The following is a 27361-nucleotide window of genomic DNA, read 5'->3' on the forward strand; positions in this document are numbered from 1 at the left end:
AAACTGCATCGAATAATAAACAGTGTCCTTATACGTTTATTTCTCTTAGACGGACATCCCACCTTGTTCGCACATAGTAGTTGATGCGTTATTATGCATTATTACAGTTAACTTCTACCCGAATTTTAAATTTTAAAAGTGGCTTTCAATTCTCTGATTGTCGACGGCATGAAATTGTCATCATCGAAGTATTTATTGGCAAACTCATGTATACCTACTTTGGCAAGTAAAATCTTGTCCACTCCAAGTTCCATCGTGTTGACATCTCCTTGCTTGAGAACCAGACCCTATATAGCCATCATTACACGAGAACTGACAGACTGTATCATTGTACATTGTTGCATTCTCTGGGCATCCAAATTTTATTCCATTTGTTGGTACAGTCAGCGCTGAACAAGTGTACACTGCAGTGCGAAAAAAAAAGTGCAGAGATAATTTAAAAGAACAGTTGACCCTGCCGTGACTAAAAGCAACTGTGCATTTGGTAAAGTGTCCAAAAAAAATCGCTCCGTTGAAGAAAGCAATTGTCACTTCTTTTCGCTACTGCTGCGTATCCATGTCGTGTCACTTAGGGATTTGAATAAGGCATTTACGAGTTGCCTTCTACCTCGGCGTCAAACGTATCGACGTCCGAAACCGTTCATGCGCAAATTTTATTGAAAATGCAAAATTGATTTTCAGATGAGAGGTTTTGCACGAAGACTCGTTTTGAAAAAGAGGCAAAAAGAAACTTGGAAATGGCCCATTAAGAATTTTTGTATCGCTTGTAATTGCGGTGTACAGAGCAAAAAGCCAATGTTGATATCCATCAAAGTATTTTTCACGATCACATTTAAAGAAATTGGGAAATGCAACTAAGTTTGTTGATGGTTTAGAGAAGTGTGGTGTAAATTCTTGAGTCTCTGCCACGTTTATATTTAACCCCCCTCCCCCCCCTCTCCCCTGGGGCTCAGGAGTTCAGTGTTTTAAGCGGTCAGTTTTGACCGTCAACTTTTCTGAAAAAGAATACAATTAATTTAACGATCAATTTAACCTGCTCCGCAACACTAACAACATCCTGAACAACGTTAAAAACATCCTGAGAAACTTACCAGCGATTCCGTTACCGCAATGCCGAGCTGGGCAGTAATACGCCCCCAGTAACTCGTAAACGAAATACGCACCACAGTTCTTTATTCTGATATTTTGATACAAGTAACAGCAGATGTTTGACAAGGAAAAACAGACGCTTCGAGTAACCACACCTTCAGCGACTGTAGGATGTGCACCAGAAAGCCAACCTGGAGAGCGAGTACCGCAGTGACGTTCGGGCACACATTTTTCCGCCATCCGATCTCCAGCAGCTCCTTGGAAACGATACCAACCTGGTACCAGGTCATAGCGATCGCATCTATAATTGCTGGCGTTGATCACTATGTGTCCTTGAGCGCGGTCTGCTTCACTCAGGACTGTGTAATTGTTACATCCATCTACTGTAATTAAGGACACATGCGTTGGCTACAGTAACGACAAAACTGCATTTGGTAACTAAAGAGTTTTAACAAATACCAAAACCGAGTGAGTCACGAGTGATAAATGCACAGCACGCAGGAGAGTTTTAAAAAAATATCCGGATGAATAGGTATGGTGATTAAACATGGACAGTGAACGGTGAACTAGCTTTCCATCCAGGGTGAGTGGAGATCTATAAATAATTGTAGTCTGAGAAACCGAAGATAAACGTCGGTCTCATGGGCCACCATGTTTGCACACATACTTTCGCCAATCTCTGAAGCAAACACGCTAAGCTCTAGGGATTTGAATTACTCCCGACTAGCTATTCCGTTGTTTTTTAATTAAGGTACCTTTTGAGACCCCATTTATATGGTCTCGGGTACCCAACACAAGCCCCCCCCCCCCCCCCCCCTGAGGAAACTTTATCGAGCGTTGATATCTGAAAACGTAGTCCCTGTAGGTCGAGTCAAATTTGACCCTGCATTATTATTCATAACCGCTCTTGAATAATGAAGTTGGCAAATATCCCTCTTTCTTTACGTTCCCCTCGGTCATTCCATCACAGTTGGTTTTGCCGAGTTAAATTTCACTTCTTTGATACAAATTTCTATTTTAAATCCTAAATCTAGGTATTACGTGACACTCGCCGCGCCGAGAGTTTTCCCGGTTAAACAAGCAAAAACATTAATTTGAAGAAAAGTTGTCCCGATTGCCAGAGTTACTTTAACCTCTGAGGCAAAACAACTCGCTCACCCGAGTTGTCTCGCCCCCTGGGACGGTGTTGCGATCCTAATGTAAACGCTTGGTTGAATTTTGCAAAGAAATGAGCTAAAAGCTACCTCAGCCAGGGTAACTCGGGGGAGGGTTGTCTCGGGTACCCGAGACCATATAAATTCGGTCTAAGAGGAAAAAAAGAATTCCAGTGAAACGCAAGGTTTTTTTTTTGCTTGCTGTACAAACAAGTGTGAAGTCGACTTCCCCACGTGGCTGGAATTTAATTATTTGCATTTGGCTGTTATAGCGACCTTTAGCAAACCACGACGGCAACGAGAACGAGAACGCCACCAAACAAAAGGCTTAATAAGCTGAACAATGGCTGTGCACGTCTCCGCCGTCCTCCAGAAAACAGCAACGTGAAAGGTCTAAGTTCAGTTTATTTTAGCGGACGCGAAAGACGGCGACTAATTTTTTGTATTATTAATGGCATTGAACTCTGCCATTACATATTTAGTTTGAGCAACTTCTGCCAGTAATAGGGGCACTGAACAGATCTAAACAATTGCGAAATTCCAGGGTAAAATATAGATTCACTTTTTAATAGGCGTTGTCCTCCGGGTCGCCATCGTCATTGCTTAGGCTCCCTAATTTTTGTCTCACTCTGAATGACAATGCACAGAGACAGAGACACTAGAGAGTACGTAAGTTGTCCGGTGTTGGGGTTGAGAGAGTACACTTGGTACCTTTTAATGACAGAATGACAAGAGAAAAATACCGTATTTCGTAGAAATAATCAAAGCAGATATTTAGAGAGGAAGCCACATCAGCCTTAGCTGGTTTTCACGCGCGTCCTCTGTCCTCTTCGAATTGGAATTTGGAGATGTTGGTTTTTATGGACAGAGGAAAACCGGAGAACCCGGAGAAAAACCCTAGGAGCAAGACGAGAACAAACAACAAACTCAGCCCACAAATGACACCGGGCTGGAATCGAGCCCGGGTAGGCCAGCGCTCTCACCACTGCGCCATCCCTGCTCTCCAATATAAATGTTGGATGTTAATGATAACGAACTAGAGGATAAGAAGGATTGTAATATTTTTACTAATACGGTAAGAATTGCGTAACATGGAAGCTTCTGTAAACGCATATTTTACGTACTACCGATAAGAATTATGCTCAGATTGATAAGATACAGCCTTATTGTCATTCGGAGGGCATCAGAGTCACCTAAATTCGAAAAGTTAAGATTCCACTGAACCACCTCAATAGAATGTTTTAAACCTTGTTTGATGATTGACGATGACGATTGCTTGATGACTGATTGTTGAGTGACAAAATCAAAGAAGCAAACAAGGCAACTTACCTGCGCTGCCGTTACCACAATAACGAAAACTGCAATAAGGTGGCTTTTGTAACTCATACACGAAGAAGCCTCCACAGTTCCTGACTCTTATATTTTTACTCCAGTAACAGCACTTGTTTGACCAATACCAGTAATAATAAGAATTGTGATAACAGACTCTACGAGTGACCACACCTTCAGCGACTGTCGGGTGTGTGCCAGTAAGCCAACCTGAAGCAGTAATACCGCATTGATTTTCGGGAACACATTTGTCCGCCATCCGATCTCCGGCAGCTCCTTGGAAACGATACCAACCTGGTACCAGGTCATTCCTATCGCATCTATAATTGCTGTTGATCACTCTCTGTCCTTGAGCGCGGTCTGTTTCACTCAGGAGTGTGAAATTTCTACATCCATCCACTGTAAGCAAGGACACATCAGTTGGCTACAGTAAGCGACAAAACAGCCTTTCTTAACTGAACAGTAGTGACAAATAACAAAACCGAGTGAGGTACAAGTAATAAATGTACGGCACGCAGGAGAGTTAAAAAAGATATCCTGATAAAAGGGTGTGGCGATTAAATGCTGGAGGAGTCACTTGTGGTAAACTAGCTTTCCATCCAGGGGGAGTGGAGATCTATAAATAATTGTAGTCTGAAAAACCGGAGATGAACGTCGGCCTGATGGGCCAACATGTTTGCACGCAGACTTTCTCGAACCTCTAAGGCAAACACGCTAAGCCCTAAGGATTTCAATTTAACCGGCTAGTTATTCTAGTGTGTTTTTCGGTGTCGGAGTTTATTAATTTGCATTTGGTCATTATTGTCTCATTACAACGACAATAGACCATATTTGTATTCTCGGTATTGGACTGGAACTAGCTTGCAACTGAGGCTAATGCAGGGAATCTTTTCCAATGCAAATGATAATTTAACCTCTTTCTAATTATATTCCCCTGCATTAGCCTTCATCGCAAGCTAGTTCCAGTCCAATACCGAGAGTACGAATATGGCCTATTGAGAGCGTGGAACAGAAACGCTTTTCGCTTTCTTACAAGAAAGCTAAGTTTTGCGCCAAATTGTCATGGAAACCGCTGATGGGGCTAAGAAAGTAAATAACAAGGGAAAAGTACTGTGTTTCGTAGTAATAATAGTGAAGGCAGATATATGTTGGTTGTTCATGATAAAGAACTAGAGGATAGAAAAGATTCTGATATTTCTACAAATACGGTAAGAACTGTGTAACATGCAAGTTTCTCTAGACGCACAACCAATCAGATTGATAAGATACAGCTTTGCTGTCATCCAGAGGCGTTCAGAGCCAGCCTACATTCGAAAACTTACGGTGGCACTCAACCACCTCTGGAGAATGCTTTTATAGTTTGTTTGATGATTGATGATGATGATTGCTTCATGACTGATGCTTGACTGATACACTTTCAAAAGCAAACAAGGCAACTTACCTTCGCTACTGGCGTTACCACAGTAACGAAGATCGCAACGAGGCGGCTTTTGCAACTCATACACGAAGAAAGCTCCACAGTTCCTGACTCTTATATTGTTACTCCAGTAACAGCAGTTGCTCGACTTTAACCGGTTATAATCCCAGTAATGATAACAGACTTTACGAGTGACCACACCTTCAGCGACTGTCGGGTGTGTGTCATGAAGCCAACCTGGATGTTGAGTACCGCAGTAATTCGTGGGAACACATTTGTCCGCCATCTGATCTCCGGCAGCTCCCTGGAAACGATACTAACCTGGTACCAGGTCATCTCTATCGCATCTATAACTGCTGGTGTTGATCACTATTTGTCCTTGAGCGCGGTCTGCTTCACTCAGGATTGTGTAATTTTTACATCCATCTACTGTAAATAAGGATACATCAGTTGACTACAGTAAACGAGAAAACTGCATTTCTTAACTGAACGGTAGTGAAAAAATAACTAAAATAAAATGAGTCATGAGTGAAAATGACAAAAGCGATCATCTTGGATTGTTGACATTGTTCAATACCTTTTTTTTCAACACTGTCTGCTTCACTCAGAACTGTCTGGTTTTTACACCCAGTTTACAGAGCCGGCCTTGCATCAAAGTCTCGGACTATGTCCGGAGCAGTGATTGACGCTCTTGGAATTAAGTGACACACCATGGATTTGAACATAATGCGTTATAATGCTTTAAAATAATTTGAATTTGCCCTCCCTCCCAAATAAGTAAGTGTACTAATAAATGTCTCGCCCGTATAGGATCGAGCCTGTCTACAAAACGATCCACTCTTGGCTTGAATCCTAACTTGATCAAAAGAAATCTCGCAGGCATTGAACTGGAGTAAAGTTAAATTTCGTTCATTGAGCATGTCAAATAAATTTCTTGAAAAGAGTATAAAATATTAGATTGATATTTCACTCTTCTCATTAGCATGTTCCCCCAAAGTGAAAATGATGTGCATTATTTTGCATGAAGCAAATTTTCTAAGTTTTTACTGTACGTAAAAAAAAAAAAATTGTATTCTTTTCAACTTAGCCTTCTTGTTTAGCCACTAAATTCTCACTTCTCTCCAAAGAAGAATAACAATACGCGTACATAACGGTCACATGAACGGTAACCGACGTCAAAAAAAAAATGAATCTCAGAATTTATTATGAGGCAAAGCCCCATCCTAGTATCACTAGAAGTTTTTTGATTATTGATTTATTCTCCACAATCAATGTTTACAATGAGGTGTTTTAATTGAGTAACTATGTAATAAGTATTGAATGAAATAATTGCCTCGCACTGCCTTCGCTCGCAGGTTTTCTTTCGCGTGTGTTGAGAAATAGAGAGGTTCTGTACGCTTTACATTTTCTGAGCTTCGGCTATAATGTGATGAGACGTGCTTCGTACCGTACCGTGCGTACTCTCGCGAGTAGTGTGTACTGGAAGTAAAGTTTATTGGCTATTCAGATGGCGTGTTGATCAATGCCATCAGTCATAAATTTTTTCAAGCGACTGGTGGAGGCAACGGTGACTGGTTAGGTTAGTGGAACTGCGAATAAAATCATCCATTCATCGAATAGCCAACTCAAAATTTCTCTTTTTCCGGTGAAAACTAGTCAATAGTATTACGTAACCGGCTAAACTTAAGGTAGTTGTAACTATTCATCAATTTAAGAAATAGAAAAAATGTACCGTTTTTCTATTGAGTTATAGAAACACGAGTGGAAGTTTGGGGAAAAAAGTGCAGAACGAGAAATGTTGTGGGAACACAAGCCGCAGTGTTTCCACAGCTTTTTCGAGTTCTCCCAAACTTTCACGAGTGTTTCTATAACTCGACAGAAACACGGAGAACATGTAGGAGCGTACTTTGTACCGCCAATATTTAGTATAAAATGAGTTCCATCTTTGTATCTCAGTTGTAGTTTGATCCTAATGAAATCTCAAGAGCAGACGAAACCGGTCGAGTAATAAACTCAGTTTTACAAAATGATTAGTTGTTGCTGCGTGCTGCCCACAAGTATTCTAATTAAAAAAAAAGATCTCTAATAATTGTAATATAATAAACCGGAGATGAACGTCGGCCTCATGGGTCACCAAGTTTGCAAGAAGACTTTCCCGAATCTCTAAAGCAAACACACTAAGTTCTAGGGATTTGAATTTAAACCAGCTAGTTATTCTAGTGTGTGTTTTCGGTGTCGGAGTTTATTAATTTGGATTCAGTCATTATTGTCTCAATGCAACGACAATTGAGAGCGTGGAACAGAAACGCTTTTCGCTTTCTTACAAGAAAGCTAAGTTTTGCGCCAAATTGTTACGGAAACCGCTGCTAGGGTTGAGAGAGTGAATAAAAAGGGAAAAGCACCTTTTTTCGTAGTAATAATGAAGGCAGATATATGTTGGTTGTTCATGATAAAGAAGTAGAGGATAGAAATGATTCTAATATTTCTACAAATACGCTAAGAACTGCGTAACATGGAAGTTTCTCTAGACACACATGTTACGTAATACCAATACGAGTTGTGATCAGATTAATAAGATACAACTTTATTGTCATACGCAGGCGTTCAGACCCACCTTACACTCGAAAAGTTAAGATGGCACTGAACTACCGCTGGAGAATGTTTTTAAAGTTTGCTTGATGATCGATGATGATGATTGCTTCATGATTGATTGATGACGGACACACTCAAAAAGTAAACAAGGCAAATTACCTGCGCTACTGGCGTTACCACAGTAACGAAAATAGCAAGAAGGCGGCTTTTGTAACTCATACACGAAGAAAGCTCCACAGTTCCTGACTCTAATATGGTTACTCCAGTAACAGCAGCTGGTTGACCCGTACCAGTGATAATTCCAGTTATCATAACAGACTTTACGAGTGACCACACCTTCAGCGACTGTCGGGTGTGTGTCATTAAGCCAACCTGGATGTTGAGTACCGCAGTAATTCGTGGGAACACATTTGTCCGCCATCTGATCTCCGGCAGCTCCCTGGAAACGATACCAACCTGGTACCAGGTCATGCCTATCGCATCTATAACTGCTGGTGGTGATCACTATTTGTCCTTGGGCGCGGTCTGCTTCACTCAGGACTGTGTAATTTTTACATCCATCTACTGTATATAAGGACACATCAGTTGACTACAGTAAACGACAAAACTGCATTTCTTAACTGAACCGTAGTAACAAAAAACTAAATCAAAATGAGTCATGAGTGAAAATGACAAAAGCGATGATCTTGGATCGTTGACATCGTTCAATACCTTTGTTTTTTGAACACTGTCTGCTTCACTCAGAACTGTCTGGTTTTTACACCCAGTTTACAGAGCCAGCCTTGCATCAAAATCTCGGACTATGCCCGGAGAAGGGATTAACGCTCTTGGAATTAGGTGACACACCATAGATTTGAACATAATGCGTTATAATGCTTTAAAATAATTTGAATTTGCCCTCTCTCCCAAATAAGTAAGTGTACTTATAAATGTCTCGCCCGTACGTATAGGATCGAGCCTCTCTACAAAACGATCCACTCTTGGCTTGAATCCAAACTTGATCGAAAGAAATCTCGCAGGCATTGAACTCCAGTAAAATTAAATTTCGTTCATTGAGCATGTCAAATAAATTTCTTGAAAAGAGTAAAAAATATTAGATTGCTATTTCATTCTTCTCATTAGCATGTACCCCAAAGTGAAAATGATGCGCATTATTTTGCATGAAGCAAATTTTCTAAGTTTACTGTACGTAAAAAAAAAAATGTATCCTTTTTAACTTAGACTTCTTGTTTAGCCACTAAATTCTCACTTCTCTACAAAGAAGAATAATAATACGCGTGCATCACGGTCACGTGAACGGTAACCGACGTCAAAAAAAAAAATGAATCTCAAAATTTATTATAAGGCAAAGCCTCATCCTAGTATCAGTAGAATTTTTTTTTGATTATTTATTTATTCTCCCCGGTCAATGTTTACAATGAGGTGTTTTAATTGAGTAACTATGTAATAAGTATTGAATGAAATGATTGCCTCGCACTGCCTTCGCTCGCAGGTTTTCTTTCGCGTGTGTTGAGAAATAGAGAGGTTCTGCACGCTTTACATTTTCGGAGCTACGGCTATATTGTAATGAGACGTGCTTCGTACCGTACCGTGCGTACTCTCGCGAGTAGTGTGTACTGGAATTTATGTTTATTGGCTATCAGTTGCGTGTTGATCAATGCCATCAGTCATAAATTTTTTCAAGCGACCGGTAGAGGCAAGCGTGGTTGGTTAGGTTAGTGGAATTGCGAATAAAATCATCCATTCATCGAATAGACAACTCAAAATTTCTCTTTTTCTGGTGAAAACTAGTCGACAGTATTAGGTAACCGGCTAAACTTAAGGTAGTTGTAACCATTCATCGATTTAAGAAATAGAAAACATGTACCGCGTTTCTATCGAGTTATAGAAACACGAGTGGAAGTTTGGGAGAAAGAGCGTAGAACGAAAAATGTTGTGGGAACACAAGCCGCAGTGTTTCCACATCTTTCTCGAGTTCTCCCAAACTTTCACGAGTGTTTCTATAACCCGACAGAAACACGGAGAACATGTAGGAGCGTACTTTGTACTGCCAATATTTAGTATAAAATAAGTTCCATCTTTGTATCTCAGTTGTAGTTTGATCCTGACGAAATCTCAACAGCAGACGAAACTGGTCGATTAATAAACTCAGCTTTACAAAATGATTAGTTGTTGCTGCGTGCTGCCCACAAGTATTCTTATTTTGAAAAAATATCTATATATAATATTAGTCTAATAAACCGGAGATGAACGTCGGCCTGATAGGCCGCCATGTTTGCACGCAGACTTTCTCGAATCTCTAAAGCAAACACGCCAAGCTCTAGGAATTTGAATTTAACCCAGCTAGTTATTCTAGTGTGTTTTTCGGCGTCGGAGTTTATTAATTTACATTTGGTCATTATTATCTAAATGCAACGATAATTGATAGCGTGGAACAGAAACGATTTTCGCTTTCTTACGAGAGAGCTAAGTTTGGCGCCAAATTGTTACGGAAACCGCTGTTGGGGTTGAGAGAGCGAAAAAAAAAGGAAAAGTATCTTTTTTCGTAGTAATAATGATGGCAGATATATGTTGGTTGTTCATGATAAAGAACTAGAGAATAGAAATGATTCTGATGTTTCTACAAATACGCTAAGAATTGCGTAACATGGAAGTTTCTCTAGACACACATGTTACGTAATACCAATACGAGTTGTGATCAGATTAATAAGATACAACTTTATTGTCATACGCAGGCGTTCAGACCCACCTTACACTCGAAAAGTTAAGATGGCACTGAACTACCGCTGGAGAATGTTTTTAAAGTTTGCTTGATGATCGATGATGATGATTGCTTCATGATTGATTGATGACGGACACACTCAAAAAGTAAACAAGGCAAATTACCTGCGCTACTGGCGTTACCACAGTAACGAAAATAGCAAGAAGGCGGCTTTTGTAACTCATACACGAAGAAAGCTCCACAGTTCCTGACTCTAATATGGTTACTCCAGTAACAGCAGCTGGTTGACCCGTACCAGTGATAATCCCAGGAATCATAACAGACTTTACGAGTGACCACACCTTCAGCGACTGTCGGGTGTGTGTCATTAAGCCAACCTGGATGTTGAGTACCGCAGTAATTCGTGGGAACACATTTGTCCGCCATCTGATTTCCGGCAGCTCCCTGGAAACGATACCAACCTGGTACCAGGTCATGCCTATCGCATCTATAACTGCTGGTGGTGATCACTATTTGTCCTTGGGCGCGGTCTGCTTCACTCAGGACTGTGTAATTTTTACATCCATCTACTGTAAATAAGGATACATCAGTTGACTACAGTAAACGAGAAAACTGCATTTGTTAACTGAACTGTAGTGACAAATAACTGAAACAAAATGAGTCATGAGTGAAAATGACAAAAGCGATGATCTTGGATCGTTGACATCGTTCAATACCTCTGTTTTTTTGAACACTGTCTGCTTCACTCAGAACTGTCTGGTTTTTACATCCAGTTTACAGAGCCAGCCTTGCATCAAAGTCTCGGACTATGCCCGGAGCAGGGATTAACGCTCTTGGAATAAAGTGACACACCATGGATTTGAACATAATGCGTTATAGTGCTTTAAAATGATTTGAATTTGCCCTTCCTCCCAAATAAGTAACTGTACTTAAAAATGCCTCGCCCGTATAGGATCGAGCCTCTCTACAAAACGATCACTCTTGGCTTGAATCCAAACTTGATCGAAAGAAATCTCGCAGGCATTGAACTCCAGTAAAATTAAATTTCGTTCATTGAGCATGTCAAATAAATTTCTTGAAAAGAGTATAAAATATTAGATTGGTATTTCACTCTTCTGATTAGCATGTTCCCCAAAGTGAAAATGATGCGCATTATTTTGCATGAAGCAAATTTTCTAAGTTTACTGTACGTAGAAAAAAATTATATCCTTTTTAACTTAGACTTCTTGTTTAGCCACTAAATTCTCACTTCTCTACAAAGAAGAATAATAATACGCGTGCATCACAGTCACGTGAACGGTAACCGACGTCAAAAAAAAAAATGAATCTCAGAATTTATTATAAGGCAAAGCCTCATCCTAGTGTCACTAGAATTTTTCTTGATTATTTATTTATTCTCCACAATCAATGTTTACAATGAGGTGTTTTAATTGAGTAACTATGTAATAAGTATTGAATGAAATAATTGCCTCGCACTGCCTTCGCTCGCAGTTTTTCTTTTGCGTGTGTTAAGAAATAGAGAGGTTCTGTACGCTTTACATTTTCTGAGCTTCGGCTATATTGTAATGAGACGTGCTTCGTACCGTACCGTGCGTACTCTCCCGAGTAGTGTGTACTGGAATCAATGTTTATTGGCTATTAGTTAGCGGGTTGATCAATACCATCAGTCATAAATTTTTTCAAGCGACCTGTTGAGGCAAGCGTGGTTGGTTAGGTTAGTGGAACTGCGAATAAAATTGTCCATTCATCGAATAGACAACTCAAAATTTCTCTTTTTCCGGTGAAAACTAGTCGACAGTATTACGTAACCGGCTAAACTTAAGGTAGCTGTAACCATTCATCGATTTAAGAAATAGAAAACATGTATGTAATTGTAGTCTCATAAACCGGAGATGAACGTCGGCCTGATAGGCCGCCATGTTTGCACGCAGACTTTCTCGAATCTCTAAAGCAAACACGCTAAGCTCTAGGGATTTGAATTTAACCCAGCTAGTTTTTCTAGTGTGTTTCTTGGCGTCGGAGTTTATTAATTTGCATTTTGGTCATTATTGTCTCAATGCAACGACAATTGACAGCGTAGAACAAAAAGGCTTTTCACTTTCTTACAAGAAAGCTAAGTTTTGCGCCAAATTGTTACGGAAACCGCTGCTGGGGTTGAGAGAGTGAATAAAAAGGGAAAAGCACCTTTTTTCGTAGTAATAATGAAGGCAGATATATGTTGGTTGTTAATGATAAAGAACTAGAGGACAGAAATGATTCTGGTATTTCTACAAACATGCTAAAAATTGCGGAACATGGAAGTTTCTCTAGACACACGTGTTACGTAATACCATATTGTCATCCACAAGCGTTCAGAGCCACCTTACACTCGAAAAGTTAAGATGGCAATGAACTACCTCTGGAGAATGTTTTTAAACTTTGTTTGATGATTGATGATGATTATTACTTCATGATTGATTGTTGACGGACACACTCAATAAAGCAAACAAGGCAAATTACCTGCGCTACTAGCGTTACCACAGTAACGAAGATCGCAAGAAGGCGGCTTTTGTAACTCATACACGAAGAAAGCTCCACAGTTCTTGACTCTTATATTGTTACTCCAGTAACAGCAGTTGGTTGACCCGTACCAGTGATAATCCCAGGAATCATAACAGACTTTACGAGTGACCACACCTTCAGTGACTGTCGGGTGTGTGCCACTGAGCCATCCTGGATGCTGAGTACCGCAGTAATTCGTGGGAACACATTTGTCCGCCATCTGATCTCCGGCAGCTCCCTGGAAACGATACCAACCTGGTACCAGGTCATGCCTATCGCATCTATAACTGCTGGTGGTGATCACTATTTGTCCTTGAGCGCGGTCTGCTTCACTCAGGATTGTGTAATTGTTACACCCATCCACTGTAAGTAAGGACACATCAGTTGACTACAGTAACGACAAAACTGCATTTCTTAACGAACAGTAGTGACAAATAACTAGGACAAAATGAGTCATGAGTGAAAATGACAAAAACGCTCATCTTGAATTGCTGGCATTGTTCAATACGTTTCGTTGAGTACGGTCTGCTTCACTCAGATTTTTGTAATTTTTACACTCAGTTTACAGAGCCAACCTCGCATCAAATTCCCGGATTATGCCTGGGACCAGGGTTGGCGCTATCGGAATTAAGTGACTCACTATGAGGAAATTTTACAATATCCAATTTGACAAGCGCGTTTTAATGTTTTAAAAACAATTCAATTTGCCGAAATAAATATACAAATTAACTTATAAATGTTGCGCCGGTATCGGATCGAGCCTCTCTACAACACGATACACTCTTGGCTTGAATCCTGACTTTATCGAAAGAAATCTGGCAGGCAATGAACTCCAGTATTATTACGTTTCGTTCGTTGAGAATGTCATATAAATTACGTGAAAAGAATGTAAAATGTTAAATAGATATTTCACCCTTCTCATGAGCATGTTGCCCCAAAACGAAAATGATGCGCATGATTTTGTGTGGGGCAAATTTTTCAAGTTTGCAGAAGGAAATACTACCCTTTGTGTCGGGCAATTTCACTCAACCGTCAATACCAAACTTTGGAAAGCATAATCACGCACAAATGGCACTTTTAAATACAAATACTCAGAGATGTATTCAAGGAGCCACCCTTGATCTGTTATAGAGAAAGAAAATTACTGAAATACGTGCTTGTAAAAGCAAAACAAAGGCTTTGAGCAACACAGTAGCCACACAGCATGAGTCGCGCGGACTCATGTGTCATTAAATCAACCCCAGACGGTACAATGATCGCCACTGGGCTTATTTTCAGTATTATTTGTATGATTGAGCTTTCAAATAAGCCAAAAGTAGCTTGTACACAATTTAAAAGGCTTTACTGGGTTATTTCCTCTCGATTTATACCTAATTAATTTTGTAATACTTTCAGACCATTACGCGATGTAAATTTCACAATAAACCTCACGCAAGCAACGGAGTTTATCGGTAGATTTTGTCACATATTTCACGGTTATTCAAACAAAAACTTACATATTCCACATATCAACATTGCCCAAATCCATTCGCGATAAAAACGACGGCGAAAAAGCGTTGATATCTCTCAAAAATCGTTTTCTTGTACCTCGAAACAACTTTTCGCCATACATTTCCTTCTAGCGACTAGCAATGTTTGCCCCCTAACGATTCCAGAGTTCTTCGCGCAAACACGGGGATCTGATTACTGGCAACTCATTCATTACTTGGAATGACTCCAGAGGTCTTGGAATGACCTTACTTGATTGAAGCTGTCAAAAGGTGTCTGGTAATTTTTTTTAATTATTTCTTTTCTCATAAACTTTCCTCAAAGTTAATAATAGCCGGTGAGGGAATGGTTATGGAACCCGACAAGTGATAAGTTTTTGGTCGCTTTTTTGGCTTGGTTTACTTCCGATTGGGATCTCAACTAACCAACAGAAACGTTTCGGTTCATGAAAACAAAGCATAAGATTATGCACAGTCGTGGACCTTCCAACATAAATCTTGTCATGTCTGTTTGTTCCTTTGCCTGGGCTCTATAAACATTTCCTTCTATTAACAATGCACTGTCGGAATAGCCATTAGAGAGCCATTGTTGTCGCTGATTCAACACTTAGTCAATCTACGAACCCGAACAGATTTCCGGCTGTTGTTTAAGCCGTTGTTAAACAACAGCCGGTCGGAAATCTGTTCGCCGGCTTCCTTAGCAGAGAGAAGAGATGTTAAACTGCTATGGGATAGCAGTCCCACAATAGGATTAAAGCGGTTTACAACAATGGTTTGCTATTAAAAAGGGTATGAAATATCAGTAGTTTTACATTACTAACATCATTTCCCACTCCCAAGCGACCAAAAAAATCAGTATCTCTCAGGCATAAATATTCGATTTCGCAAAATGCTAGGAATCACCAATTCGTACTTGATGAATATTTCCGAGTTTGGGAATATTAAGAAGGATTACGAGAGATGAATTTGAAAAATTTAATCCAAAATTCTCACGGATGCGCCTTTCGTGACTTGACTCTGCCATTCAAAACACTGGAGAAAGGTCCATCCATATCCCGCTTTCATCCCCCATGTTTAGGAAATGTTCTGTCGTTAAACAAAGTGCTGTTCTATCATAGCACATAGGCAGTGTGCAGTCTGTTTCGAAGTCGGGTAGGGATTATAAGGTGAGACTGCAGAGAGTAGAAGGTATGAAAATCAAATTGATATGACATGATACGAACAGGAATACACATCACTGTTCCCTCTCGATATTGGTTAAGAGAACCACCAAATCCAGCTTACCTGAGGGAGATACTGTAGAAGCCATTACGATATTGTCATAACTGGACAGCTTTAAAATATAAACTGTGCATAGCAGCACAAAACGAACTCTTCCGTATGCTCCCATCGTTGCTTTGGAATGTTTACTGTGTAATGTAAACTGGGATGAAGTCCGAAGACTTATAGATCAAGTGTAGGCTATGAGAGAAGAATAGGGAGAAGTGGAGGGAAAGGTATTTTTAGAACGACTGTACCGTGACTTAGGTCATAGAGGTTGACTAAACATCATGCAAGCCACGTCATTCAGTGCTGAAACGACGGTGCCTCTGCAAACGTCTGAAAATACCTGCAAATAAAGTTGCTGTAGTAGTATAGTAGACAGCTAGCATTCATTCGCAACATTCCCATTCAGATGTCCTTTCAGTGTTTTCAGTTAGAAATGATACTGTGCTAACCCTCGCGTAAAAACTAAGCGCCTCAAAAACCTCTGGGCAGAAATTTCCCACTATGATTTTAATACCCAAAAATATAAGAACCTGTTTAGCCAAGCGAGATCGAGCAGGTTCTTATATGTGGGTTACAGTTAAATTATGAACTGTTGTTATAGAGACAACATTACATATACATTTTGTAATCACTTGTTTTACGCTTATCGTAATACACTTGTGAATAAACTCTATATATTTAAGGACCAAACCCAAGTTTACTATTTCTCTGGTAATTAAAAACTATATCTCCTTCACAGAAAGTAAGACACAAATAAAAAACTTAATTAGCCTACAGTGCCAATGATTTCCCCAAAATAAAAAAAACCTATTTTGCCAGAGTTAAAAAAAAAACATAGGTTGTTACACGCGGGTTTTCACTGCAATCATTTTCTGAGGGTCTGGATGGGATGCTGGAAAATCAGTTATCAGTTAAAGTTTCGGTGATTTCTCAGCTATCGGTAAATTTTTGCAGATTTTAGATCTGACCTGTCAGCTAGAAATCGAGTCATTTCCCAGCTGACGGTTAAGAGTGTTAACAATTCTCAGTTACCGGTCAAACCTCATAGACTCCCTTATTGTCATCACCAGAGGATTAGACGGACACTCGATCAACTTCAGTCCTGGTCTTGAATTGCCATGGTACCAATTACGATAACAGCATTGTGGTTCGCATCTTCCCTTACTTGTGTAGCAGGAGATTTTTCCCTGCTAAAGAATTGAGCGAGAGGTGAGCGAGAGGTGGCCTGCTTCTAACCAAGATCTTTATATCAAGTGGATCAGGACTTCGCTCAAGGAGCAAGTCATTTTATTTGTGGCCTTTTCTCATGCAGTTACATGCAGAACTCCAAGATTGTACTAAAAGGCTATTTGTCATATATGGTCTGCAGCCAATAGCATTTGAACAGTTCAACCTAGTTTACATAGTTAAAAGAATAATTCTCAAGTGTCGCATTTTTACAACATTAACTCTGAGGGCTTGGTTCTAACAGCAGGTTGCAAACAGCTGTGTGATTGGCTTTACGGTCTCAACATCGAGATTCTTCCTAATCAGAGAGATATCTGTTTTACTAATAAATGTCCCGTGACATTTGCTTGCCACCAAGTACGGCCATTTCGACTCCAAGCAAACTGGACTGGATGCCAATGACGTCCCCAAGTTCCCCGAAGAAGTTGACTTAAGATGCATTCAGATTAGTGCTCGGTAAACAGCTGAAGTTTCGTATGTCCTGCAAGTAACTTAAGAATAAAATCAGTACCTGTACAGCTAAACAAGCGTGAAAATGCGTGAAAATGGAAGAAGACGAAAACGAAGAAGAAGAGCAGGAAGAAGAGGAAGGAGGAGGAGAAGAAGAAGAAGGAGAAGAAGAAGAAGAAGAAGAAGAAGAAGAAGAAGAAGAAGAAGAACAACAACAACAACAACAACAACAATGTCAAAGCATAAAGAACTTAATTAACTTTGAAGATCATGTCTTATTCAATGTGGAATATGCATCTTCTAAACTCCAACTAAACATTCGGGATCTTTACAGACAGAACATTTCTTGATATCAAAGATGACGACAGCTCAGTGTGACACTCCAGCGACACTTTACGAGGAAGAAAAATTGATACTCTGTAAAATCAGAAAAATGACAAAAGAGTCAGTACATTGGCACAAAGCTTGTCATTAACAGAAGATACCTATTGTTATAGAGTACGGAAATATGCACTCTGCAAGACCAGAAAAAATAACAAGAGTCAATCGATCCACACAAAGCTTGTCATAAACAGAAGATACCTGTTGTTATAGAGTACGGAAATATACATTCTGCAAAACCAAGGAAATAGCAAGAGAGTCAATACATTGGAACAAAGCTAGTTATAAAAAGGAGAAACCCGTTTTATCAGTTTCAGTGATTTGTATTCTTTACACTGGGGACGCATTAATCCGTCCAGATGGATCATGCGTCTGCTGTTTTATGCGTCTACGACGAACTAAGCATCGGTTCGAGCTGCACAAGAAAAGAAAATAGTTAGCCCTGACGCCGAATTATCTGTCCTCTGCCTGACGTCAGTGCTGCAGACACGTTAAAACCTCCGGACGCATAATTCGTCTGATGCTCGTCTTTTACATCCAGACGGATGACCCGTCGCGGCCAAGACGCACTAAGGCAGATAGCTCGTCTTGACGTGTAATCGCTCTTGTGTCTGTATTTATACTGAGACGTATTACCAGACTGTACGCGCTAAAACTCTCGCCCAAGTCCGTCTAGACGGAATGTGTCTCAAGTATAACAAAGAACCAACAACAGTGAATGTATCGCTAGTGGGCCTCATCTCGAAGTACGCTAGCTGCGAAATAGAGATCCATTGACGATATTATTTAAAGCGACGATCAGATATTGATCTTTCTGCGATAAGATATCTCTATACGATCTGCTATCGATTGATCCATGCATCTGTAGAATGCACAAGATCAAGCGCGTAGCCTCAGAGGCAACGATTGAAGATCGACTTTTGCGATCTTGCAATCGAGGCGAACAAGATGGCTGATTGGCGATGTTGCATCCATTGATTAATGATCCAAGATCGCCAAACAACACGAGACGAATTGTTTTGTGCATTAAGCAACGGGTTGACACCGAAACTTCACAAGTAGAGAGTAATCAAATTTCGAAAGAGATTACCGACTAATCAAAATGTGAAATGAATAGCACAGTTTCTTTTAATACAACGAGAAAAAATAAAAGATCAATGACAGATACAGGCTAAAACAATGCGGTATTATGGAGTCGAACGAATGTCGAGTCACGGCCGCATTAATAGGTTGATATGAAAATGTGTAAGAAGGTCAAATTTAAAAGCGTGTAATAATTTTTACCCAGGCTCCGTTTAATACTTGCCTTAATTAAGGCCTAAAAATTACCGCACAGATATTCCATTCTCTTCCAATATATTTAATAATTAGGTTACGAGCTCTAGATTTCTATTACGCTTATTATTTTAGTATAAATCCACCAGTCGTTCAAAACTTTATCTAAATCCTCTTCACAGACACCTCAAGACGTAAAAACAAACAAGCGCCGCCATTTTGTTAACAAACGCACACTGCTGAGCTACTCGCTATCAACAACAGAATAGATCATAGAGAAGCCAATCAGAACGGCGTTCGAGATAGAACGCATACAAATATAAAGTACTTACTAGAATGATTTGCCCATGACTGCCGTTTACAGTTGCAGCTGACCGAAGTTATTTCTACACCAATCCGAAGCCAGCCGCAAAGAAACAATAAGTGATCAGATTTGGGGAAGCTCAGGAAAACGTGTAACCGGTAAAAACCTTTGCATGATATTACCGCTGTAACGAATGCTGTCAAACACGATACGTTAAATGCAATCTTTGTTACGATTGAGCCACTACGATCTAGCACTCGAGAAAAATTGCATGTTAATGACTGGTGGAGAAAAGAAAACCTTGGCGCTGATTGGTTAACCAGGCTGCATTAGTGTTATTCAATACAAAACTAAAAGTAGACACAAAAAGTAATTTTAAATTTGCAGGCACTGGAAGATTGCTTCGTATTCCACAAATCTCTAATAATGCATTAGACACATGACTTGATATTACTGATAAACCGCTTCTATGCGGAATACCTCTGCAGGCGAGGTCAGTTCCACTCCAAGTTCCATTTTCTGTACATCCTCTAACCACTGAACCTTTCGCTTCAAATCTTTCCTTACAAGAAAACCTGCACACGGTGTTGTATAACATCTCTGTTGTATTGCATCCTAATAGCTCGCCATTAGACGGTGGTGATAAGGTCGGGCACGTGACAGCTAAATGGGTAGTAAATCAATGGTTTACACAACAGTTTCTGCATAGTTACATCGTGTTGGTGTCATGAAAGAACGTCAGAAAAGAAAGTGAGTGACGTGGCCGTCGTCAAGGTGATTGGGCCTCACGCAACCACGAAAGCGACGGTAACAAAAATGAAAGTGAATTAAATATGAATTAATATATTTTACTTACGAATCTCGCAATAATCTAAATTGATGAAATTTACAGCTATTCGCCTTTATCGCACACCAGCCATCTTGGATTAACGTCATGTACTTTTGACACCAATGCGAGGCCACGCGTGTAAAGTCAACTTTCGGCGATCGAGGAGACAAGGCGATCATCTGCAATCATGCCCAACGGAGATCACTGTTGCGTGCCGCAATGTAAAAATAATCGCGCTAAAAATATTCCAAATCATACCTTTCACCAATTTCCCAGTGATGAAGCCATTCGAAAGCAGTGGGTTGTCAAAATACGGCGAGACATGGGCAAAAGTGTCCAGGTAAGTTGGTTAGGTTATCGATGTCATTGTCGCGCACATGTATTTACATTAATTATTATGATCTGGTCCATCTACAGATAACAAACAGCACAAGAGTATGTTCTGTACACTTTAAGGAAGGGGATTTTCAGACAACTTTAACAGGGAACCATGTTCTGGAGAAGCATGCAGTTCCGAGTATTTTTTGCTGGTCAAGATCACCCAGGAAAAGAAAATCTCCGACAAAGCGAGAACCACCGCGTACACGAGTGCGATTGTTTGATGTAAGCGTGCCATCGTCCCCTGTCACTGTGACAGGTAAATATTGTTGTCGGTATCTCTTTAAACATTCCTTGGTTAAAATCGTAAAATAATCAGAAGTATTTTTATGTTTTTCATTTTAATCCATAGCATCAACTTTCGGCCAAGCTTCTGGTGAGGAAAGTTCTATGGAGGTCCAACCGGAACTGTCATCCTCTCCTGTTGTTGTAGACTTCCCCGAGCCAATATACACTGTCACTGTCACAGGTAAATATTGTTGTCGGTATGTCCACCAGATTGCAGTACCAAAACTCTGAAGAAATCAAAGTACTCGCTGACTCAGCCATGATGTTTCAACACGCGTGGCCTCGCTTTCATGCGAAAAATGGTGACGTTGCATCCAACATGGCGGACTGTGATTAAGGCGAATTGCAGTGAAAACTAAATCTTCCACTAAACAGAGCGGTTTTCAACTGAGTGTCGTAAAACCAAAATGTAACCAATCACAAAGGATACAGTCCAGGAATCGATCAAAACATAAAAAAAGGGTTGGACTACTTGACTTTTGAGGGAAGGTGGGTGATCTTGTAGAAACAATATGTTGCAAGCATAATTGTACAAAAACATTTATGCAGACGGCCCCGCAAAAAAGAGTCACGCACCTCAAGTGAGTTGAAAAAAGTATGTTATATGGAGATATGAATATCATGCATACACACGTCTCGAGAAAAAAAATTTCTTAGTGCATGAAAGGGTTTAAAAATATTCGTGCCTGTTCACCTACCCCCACCCCCCGGTTCAAAAGTCAAATGGAACACTCTTAATTACAAATTCATGTATCTGACGCAATTCCTGGGAAAGCGTGTTTTGGTGAGTCACGAGTGGTTTTGGTTTCCACTTCTGATTTAAGCCAATCGTGAAGCTCGATCGTAGTAATGCTAAACCAAGAACTTTTCGACACTCAAGTAAAATCCGCTCTAAGTAAACGAATTCTTTAATACAAACGAAACGGTAAATACCTGTGCAGACGGGGTTGGTTCCACTCCATGTTCCATTTTCTTTACACCTTCTGATCATCGAACCCGACGCCTCAGATCCTTCATTACAAGAAAATCTGCACACGGTGTTGTACAACATCTCTGTTGTATTGCATCTCAATAGCTCTCCATTGGTTGGTATTGATAGCGTCGGACACGTGACAACTAAATGGAAAATACATGTAAATGAATGATTAATTAATTGCATGATTGGCGAGTCACATCGTGTTGCTACCGCCAAACAATGTCAGGAAACAAAGTGCAACACAGCCACTGTCAAGATGATCTGTAGTGACCTTAAAGTCGATTAAAAATGAATAAACATTTTACTTACGGCGAAGCTCGCAAAAATCTAATGTAAAGAGCTAAAGAGTTTATTTACTTTTTTGCTATGCAGGCAGAGGCTCTTTGAGCTTCCTAGAAAGAATTTATTCTAGCAGGATGATCAGACTTAAAGCTAGTTCTTGTTCGAAAAGACTGGTGCCCATCAAACACACCCGTGAACAGAAGACAACCTGCCCCCGGAAAAACTCCCATAAAATTGCCCTCTGCTTGTTCTACCCCATACGTCAAGGCCTCAAGTTCAACCACACCTCGTCCTACCCGTACTCAAAAAGAAATCCACAACGATCGATTACACATTCTCCACGTCCTACACATGGAAATACACATATCTGAATGGTTGTCTCATTGTTGTTTATTCGCTGAGAAATCTTGATTACGCGCATTTTTGCATTTTGCATTGCAAAATTGCTTTGGAATTTTAGCTTAAAAGGTCTTCAATTGCAGGCTTTAAACTACTCTCTTGTGGTAGTCTATACTTAAACAATTACACTATTAGTCCTCGTTTTCAATGAGTAATTGTGCACTCGCCCGCTTCTCTTTGAGCATCGCACTTAGAAAACTTGGGGTAGTAGTCTATTTGTTAGTTATTTCATCCTCCCTTGCACGTATTTTGGCAAGAAAACTCTCCACCACTCCAAAGTCCATTCTGCTGGCATCCTCGTACGCTAGAACCAATGGCTTTATAGTCGTCAATGCACGAGAACTTACAGATAGTGTCGTTTGGACACTCTGATGAATTCCCAGTGCAACCATATCGCACCCTATTAAGGGGTGAAGGCAGTGAAGGGCAAGTGACGACTTAAAAAAACAAGACAATAATTAAAAAGAGCCAATGGGCCTTTTGCAACAAATGGTCACGTGGTAGATAATCCGCAATAGGTCATTTTCGTATTCTCGGTATTGGACTGGAACTAGCTTGCAATGGAGGCTCATGCGGGGGAATATCATTAAAAAGAGATGAATGTCATTTGCATTTGAAAAGACTCGCCGAATTAGCCTCAGTTGCAAGGTGGCTCCAGTCCAATACCGAAAATACGAAAATGGTCTATTCTGAATGTTAAAACATGGCTTAGGCGGGATGCAGAATGAGAGTGAAAATTGAACGTAGCTTGTCATAAAAAATGCTAGCTTTTGTACCATATGACCGAATTTGTAAAAGATCCATTTTTTTGCACTTTGTTAACTGATGGAACAAGGCATGGACTTTCGACTATCGAAGCTATTTAGTCAGAGTCAAAGAAATATAGACTGACTGATGTTCTTAACAATTAAGTAATCCTCAAGAAACAATTAAACCCTAAGGGTGGCACTTATTTTGTGGAGAGAAGATCATAGCAATCAGAATTTGCGCAATTATCGCAGAGTTTTAGGAACATACTTTGACAAGTGAAGTCTTGTCCGCTCCAAGTTCCATTGTGTTGACATCTCCTTGCTTGAGACCCAGACTCTATAAAGCCATCATTACACGAGAACTGACAGACAGTATCATAATATATTGTTGCATTCACTGGACATCCAAGTCTTGTACCATTGGACGGTGCAGACAACGCTGGGCACGTGACCACTGCAATGTGAAATGATATAGTAAGCGGTAATTATAATCTTCGTGGAAGGCGCGGTGGTCACTGGATCGAGCTGTCCAGCCTTGAGCCCAGACCGGTGACCCTATGTTGTGTTATTGGGCCAGACACTTAACTCTGACAGCGCCTTTCTCCACCCAGGTGTATGAATGGGTACTGGCGAACTTAATGCTGGGGGTATCCCCGCGATGGACTAGAATACCAGCCAGGGGGAGTAGAAATACTTTTAGCAACTTCGTACTACGGAAACCAGGATTAGCTCTGGTCCCATTGGCCACCTGGCTCGTTTACAGACTTTATTAAAATCTTCATTGCAGTGCATACTTTGACAAGTGAAATCTTGTCCACTCCAAGTTCCATTGCGTTGACATCTCCTTGCTTGAGACCCAGACCCTATATAGCCATCATTACACGAGAACTGACAGACAGTATCATAATACATTGTTGCATTCCTTGGACAGCGAAGTCTTGTACCATTGGACGGTGTAGGCAACGCTGGACACGTGACCACTGCAATACGATGTAATATTGATAAGAAAAAAATGCAAAGAAAATTATACAATGCTATGTATAACACCAGAGTTGTGTATAAAACGTAAGAAGCTGATGTTAAAAACTAGCAAGGTTTGGACTAGACTCGAAATAAGGCATTCCTCTACTAAGTAGTAATTAAAATCGTCAGTGAAATGCGTACTTTGGCAAGTGAAGTCTTGTCCACTCCAAGTTCCATTGTGTTGACATCTCCTTGCTTGAGACCCACACCCTATATAGCCATCATTACACGAGAACTGACAGACAGTATCATTGTACATTGTTGCATTCTCTGGGCATCCAAATTTTATTCCATTGGATGGTACAGTCAGCGTTGGACAAGTGTACACTGCAGTGCGAAAAAAGAGCACAAAGATAATTTAAAAGAACAGTTGACCCTGCCGTGAGTAAAAGCAACTGTGCATTTGGTTAAGTGTCTGAAAGAATCCTTCTGTTGGTCGAGGCAAGGAATTTATGATTGCTGTAAGAGATCTCAATTTGTGATGTACAGTTTTCTATGATACACTGTTCGTAATAATTCAGTTAAAATTTAGGACTGTTTATTGTTTATAGTTGATATAGTTAGAATGTTAGTCATTAATTGATCATGTAATTTTTTTTTTTTTGATATTTTTTAGATATTTTTCTCGGCATATTAGCATGACTGTATTGCTAGGGGCCTAATCAGCTTCATCAACTCGAGTTGAAATAAAGTTACTTAATTACTTACTTACTAATTTACTTACTCACTTACTTACTTACTAGCTTACTTATTTACTCACTTACTACTTGTTTTCGTTACCAAAGGCTGCGTATCCATGTCTTGTCACTTAGGATTTGAATAAGGTATTTCCGAGTTTCCTTTTCCCTCTGTATCAAAATGTGGCTATGTGCAAAACCATTCATGCGCAAATGCGTGTGGCCTACAGGTTTTGCACGAGGACTCGTTTTGAAATTGAGGCAAAAGGAACATTGGAAATGGCCCATTAAGAATTTTTGTATCGCCTACGGTGTTCAGAGCAGAAAGCCAATGTTGATATCCATCAAGGTATTTTTCAAAATCGCATTTAAAGAAATTGAGAAATGCCGCCCTATATATACTTTGCTGATGGTTTAGATGAGTGTGGCGTATATTCTTGAAAATTTCTTTATAGATGGATTAATGTATTCGTCAGTTAGGCGCATAGTTTGAATTTTTCGAAGAGCAGACCCGCCACATTTATATATAGGCGCCCCTCCACCCCCTCCTCCCTCCCCTCGGGCTCAAGAGTCTAATGGGTTAAGCGGTCAGTTTCGACAGCCATCTTTTCACCAAAAAAATACAATTAATTCAAGCATCAATTTAACCTGTGTCGTAGCAGTAAAAACGTGTTAAATCATAACTGTCAGTTGATGTTTTGGCTGCTGTCTAAAATAGTTAAAAAATCTTGAGAAACTTACCTGCGATTCCGTTACCGCAATACCGATCTGGGCAGTAATACGTCCTTAGTAACTCGTACACGAAATACGCACCACAGTTCTTTATTCTGATACTTTGATACCAGTCACAACAGATGTTTGAGTATGAAAAACAGACACTACGAGTAACCACACCTTCGGCGACTGTCGGGTGAGCACCAGAAAGCCAACCTGGATAGCGAGTACCGCAGTGACGTTCGGGAACACATGTGTCCGCCATCCGATCTCCAGCAGCTCCTTGGAAACGATACCAACCTGGTACCAGGTCATTCGTATCGCATCTATAATTGCTGGCGTTGATCACTATGTGTCCTTGAGCGCGGTCTGCTTCACTCAGGACTGTGTAATTGTTACACCCATCCACTATAAGTAAGGACGCATCAGTTAGCTACAGTAACGACAAAACTGCGTTTCTTAATTGAACAGTAGTGACAAATAACAAAACCGAGTGAGTCAAGATTGATAAATGTTTGGCAAGCAGGAGAGTTTAAAAAATATCCTGACGAATGGTTATGGTGATTAAACATGAACATGAACATCTGAGGTGAGTGGAGATCTATAAATAATTTTAGTCTTTGAAACCGAAGATGAACGTAGGCCTGATGGGCCACCATTTTTGCACACGTACTTTCGCCAATCTCTTAAGCAAACACGCTAAGCCCTAGGGATTTGAATTTCAACCGACTAGTTATTCCAGTGTGTTTTAATTAAGGTACCTTATCAGGCCCCATTTATATGGTCTCGGGTAACTGAGACAACCCTCCCCTTGCGGCAACTTTATCAAGCGTTGATATGTGAAAACGTAGTCCCTGTAGGACGAGTCAAAGTTGACCCTGCATCATTATTCGTAACCCTTCTTGAATAATGAAGTTGGCAAATATCCCTCTTTCTTTGCGTTTCCCTCGGTCATTCGATCACAGTGGGGTTTGTCGAGCTAAATTTCACTTCTCTGATACGAATTTCTATTTTAAATCCTAAATCTAGCATTTCGTGACACTCACCACGCCGAGAGTTATCCCGTTTAGGCGAGCAAAAGCATTTCTTTGAAGAAAAGTTGTCCCGCTTGCCAGGGTTACTTAACCCTCTGAGGCGAGACAACTCGCTCACCCGAGTTGTCTCTCCCCCTGGGACGGTTTTGCGATCCTAATTGAAACGCTTGGTTGAATTTTGCAAAGAAATGAGCTAAAAGCTACCTCAGCCGGGGGGAGGGTTGTCTCGGGTACCCGAGACCATATAAATTGGGTCTAAGAGAGAAAAAAAGAATACCAGTGACACGCTAGGTTTTTTTTTTTTGTTGTTTGCTGTGCAAACAGGTGTGATGTCGACGTCCCCACGTGGCTGGAATTTAATTATTTGCATTTGGTTACTATAGCAACCTTAAGCAAACCACGACGGCAACGACAACGAGAACGCCACCAAACAAAAGGCAGAGAAAAAAAGTTCTGCATTGCATGTGAACAGTACGTTTTAATAAGCAGAACAATGGCTATGTACGTCTCCCCCGTCCTCCGCAAAACAGCAACGTGAAAAGTCTACGTTCTGCATATTTTAGAGGACGCGAAATACGGCGGCTAATTTTTTGTATTGTTAATGGCATTGAACTCTGACATTACATATTTAGTTTGAGCAACTTCTGCTATCGATAGGCGCACTGAACAGATCTAAACAATTGCGAAATTCCAGGGTAAAATATAGATTCACTTTTCAATAGGCGTTGTCCTCCGGGTCGCAGTCGGCGTCATTGCTTAAGCTCCCTAATTTTTG

General features: G+C 40.3%; 3 protein-coding genes across 3 annotated transcripts in view; 1 reads left to right on the top strand and 2 right to left on the bottom strand.

The window, feature by feature from the left end:
* LOC149096510 (uncharacterized) overlaps positions 1 to 16756 on the bottom strand; it is a 21733-nt gene extending 4977 nt beyond the window's left edge. The window contains exons 1-7 of the mRNA XM_089280749.1: positions 15616 to 16756; positions 12803 to 13207; positions 10468 to 10872; positions 7741 to 8145; positions 3573 to 3971; positions 1092 to 1472; positions 219 to 404 (exon numbers count right to left, since the gene is read on the bottom strand). Coding sequence (XP_089136875.1) covers positions 219 to 404; positions 1092 to 1472; positions 3573 to 3971; positions 7741 to 8145; positions 10468 to 10872; positions 12803 to 13207; positions 15616 to 15721 — 2287 coding nt within the window. The 5' untranslated portion in view covers positions 15722 to 16756. The remainder of the gene's footprint in view (positions 1 to 218; positions 405 to 1091; positions 1473 to 3572; positions 3972 to 7740; positions 8146 to 10467; positions 10873 to 12802; positions 13208 to 15615) is intronic.
* A 114-nt stretch (positions 16757 to 16870) lies between these two features.
* The window catches only part of LOC149096511 (uncharacterized), a 29635-nt gene continuing 19144 nt past the window's right edge, over positions 16871 to 27361 (bottom strand). The window contains exons 9-14 of the mRNA XM_089280747.1: positions 25580 to 25960; positions 24303 to 24488; positions 23933 to 24118; positions 23407 to 23592; positions 21666 to 21848; positions 16871 to 19900 (exon numbers count right to left, since the gene is read on the bottom strand). Coding sequence (XP_089136873.1) covers positions 19512 to 19900; positions 21666 to 21848; positions 23407 to 23592; positions 23933 to 24118; positions 24303 to 24488; positions 25580 to 25960 — 1511 coding nt within the window. The 3' untranslated portion in view covers positions 16871 to 19511. The remainder of the gene's footprint in view (positions 19901 to 21665; positions 21849 to 23406; positions 23593 to 23932; positions 24119 to 24302; positions 24489 to 25579; positions 25961 to 27361) is intronic.
* LOC149096512 (THAP domain-containing protein 1-like) lies at positions 20226 to 21071 on the top strand. Its single transcript, XM_089280752.1, has 3 exons — positions 20226 to 20406; positions 20484 to 20703; positions 20797 to 21071. The coding sequence occupies exons 1-3, from the start codon at positions 20254 to 20256 to the stop codon at positions 20961 to 20963; spliced, it is 540 nt and encodes a 179-aa protein (XP_089136878.1). The 5' UTR covers positions 20226 to 20253; the 3' UTR covers positions 20964 to 21071.

The sequence above is a fragment of the Orbicella faveolata genome, unplaced genomic scaffold, assembly GCF_042242905.1.
Source record: "Orbicella faveolata isolate gen_17 unplaced genomic scaffold, um_ofav_v1 contig_48, whole genome shotgun sequence".
Lineage (NCBI taxonomy): Eukaryota > Metazoa > Cnidaria > Anthozoa > Scleractinia > Merulinidae > Orbicella > Orbicella faveolata.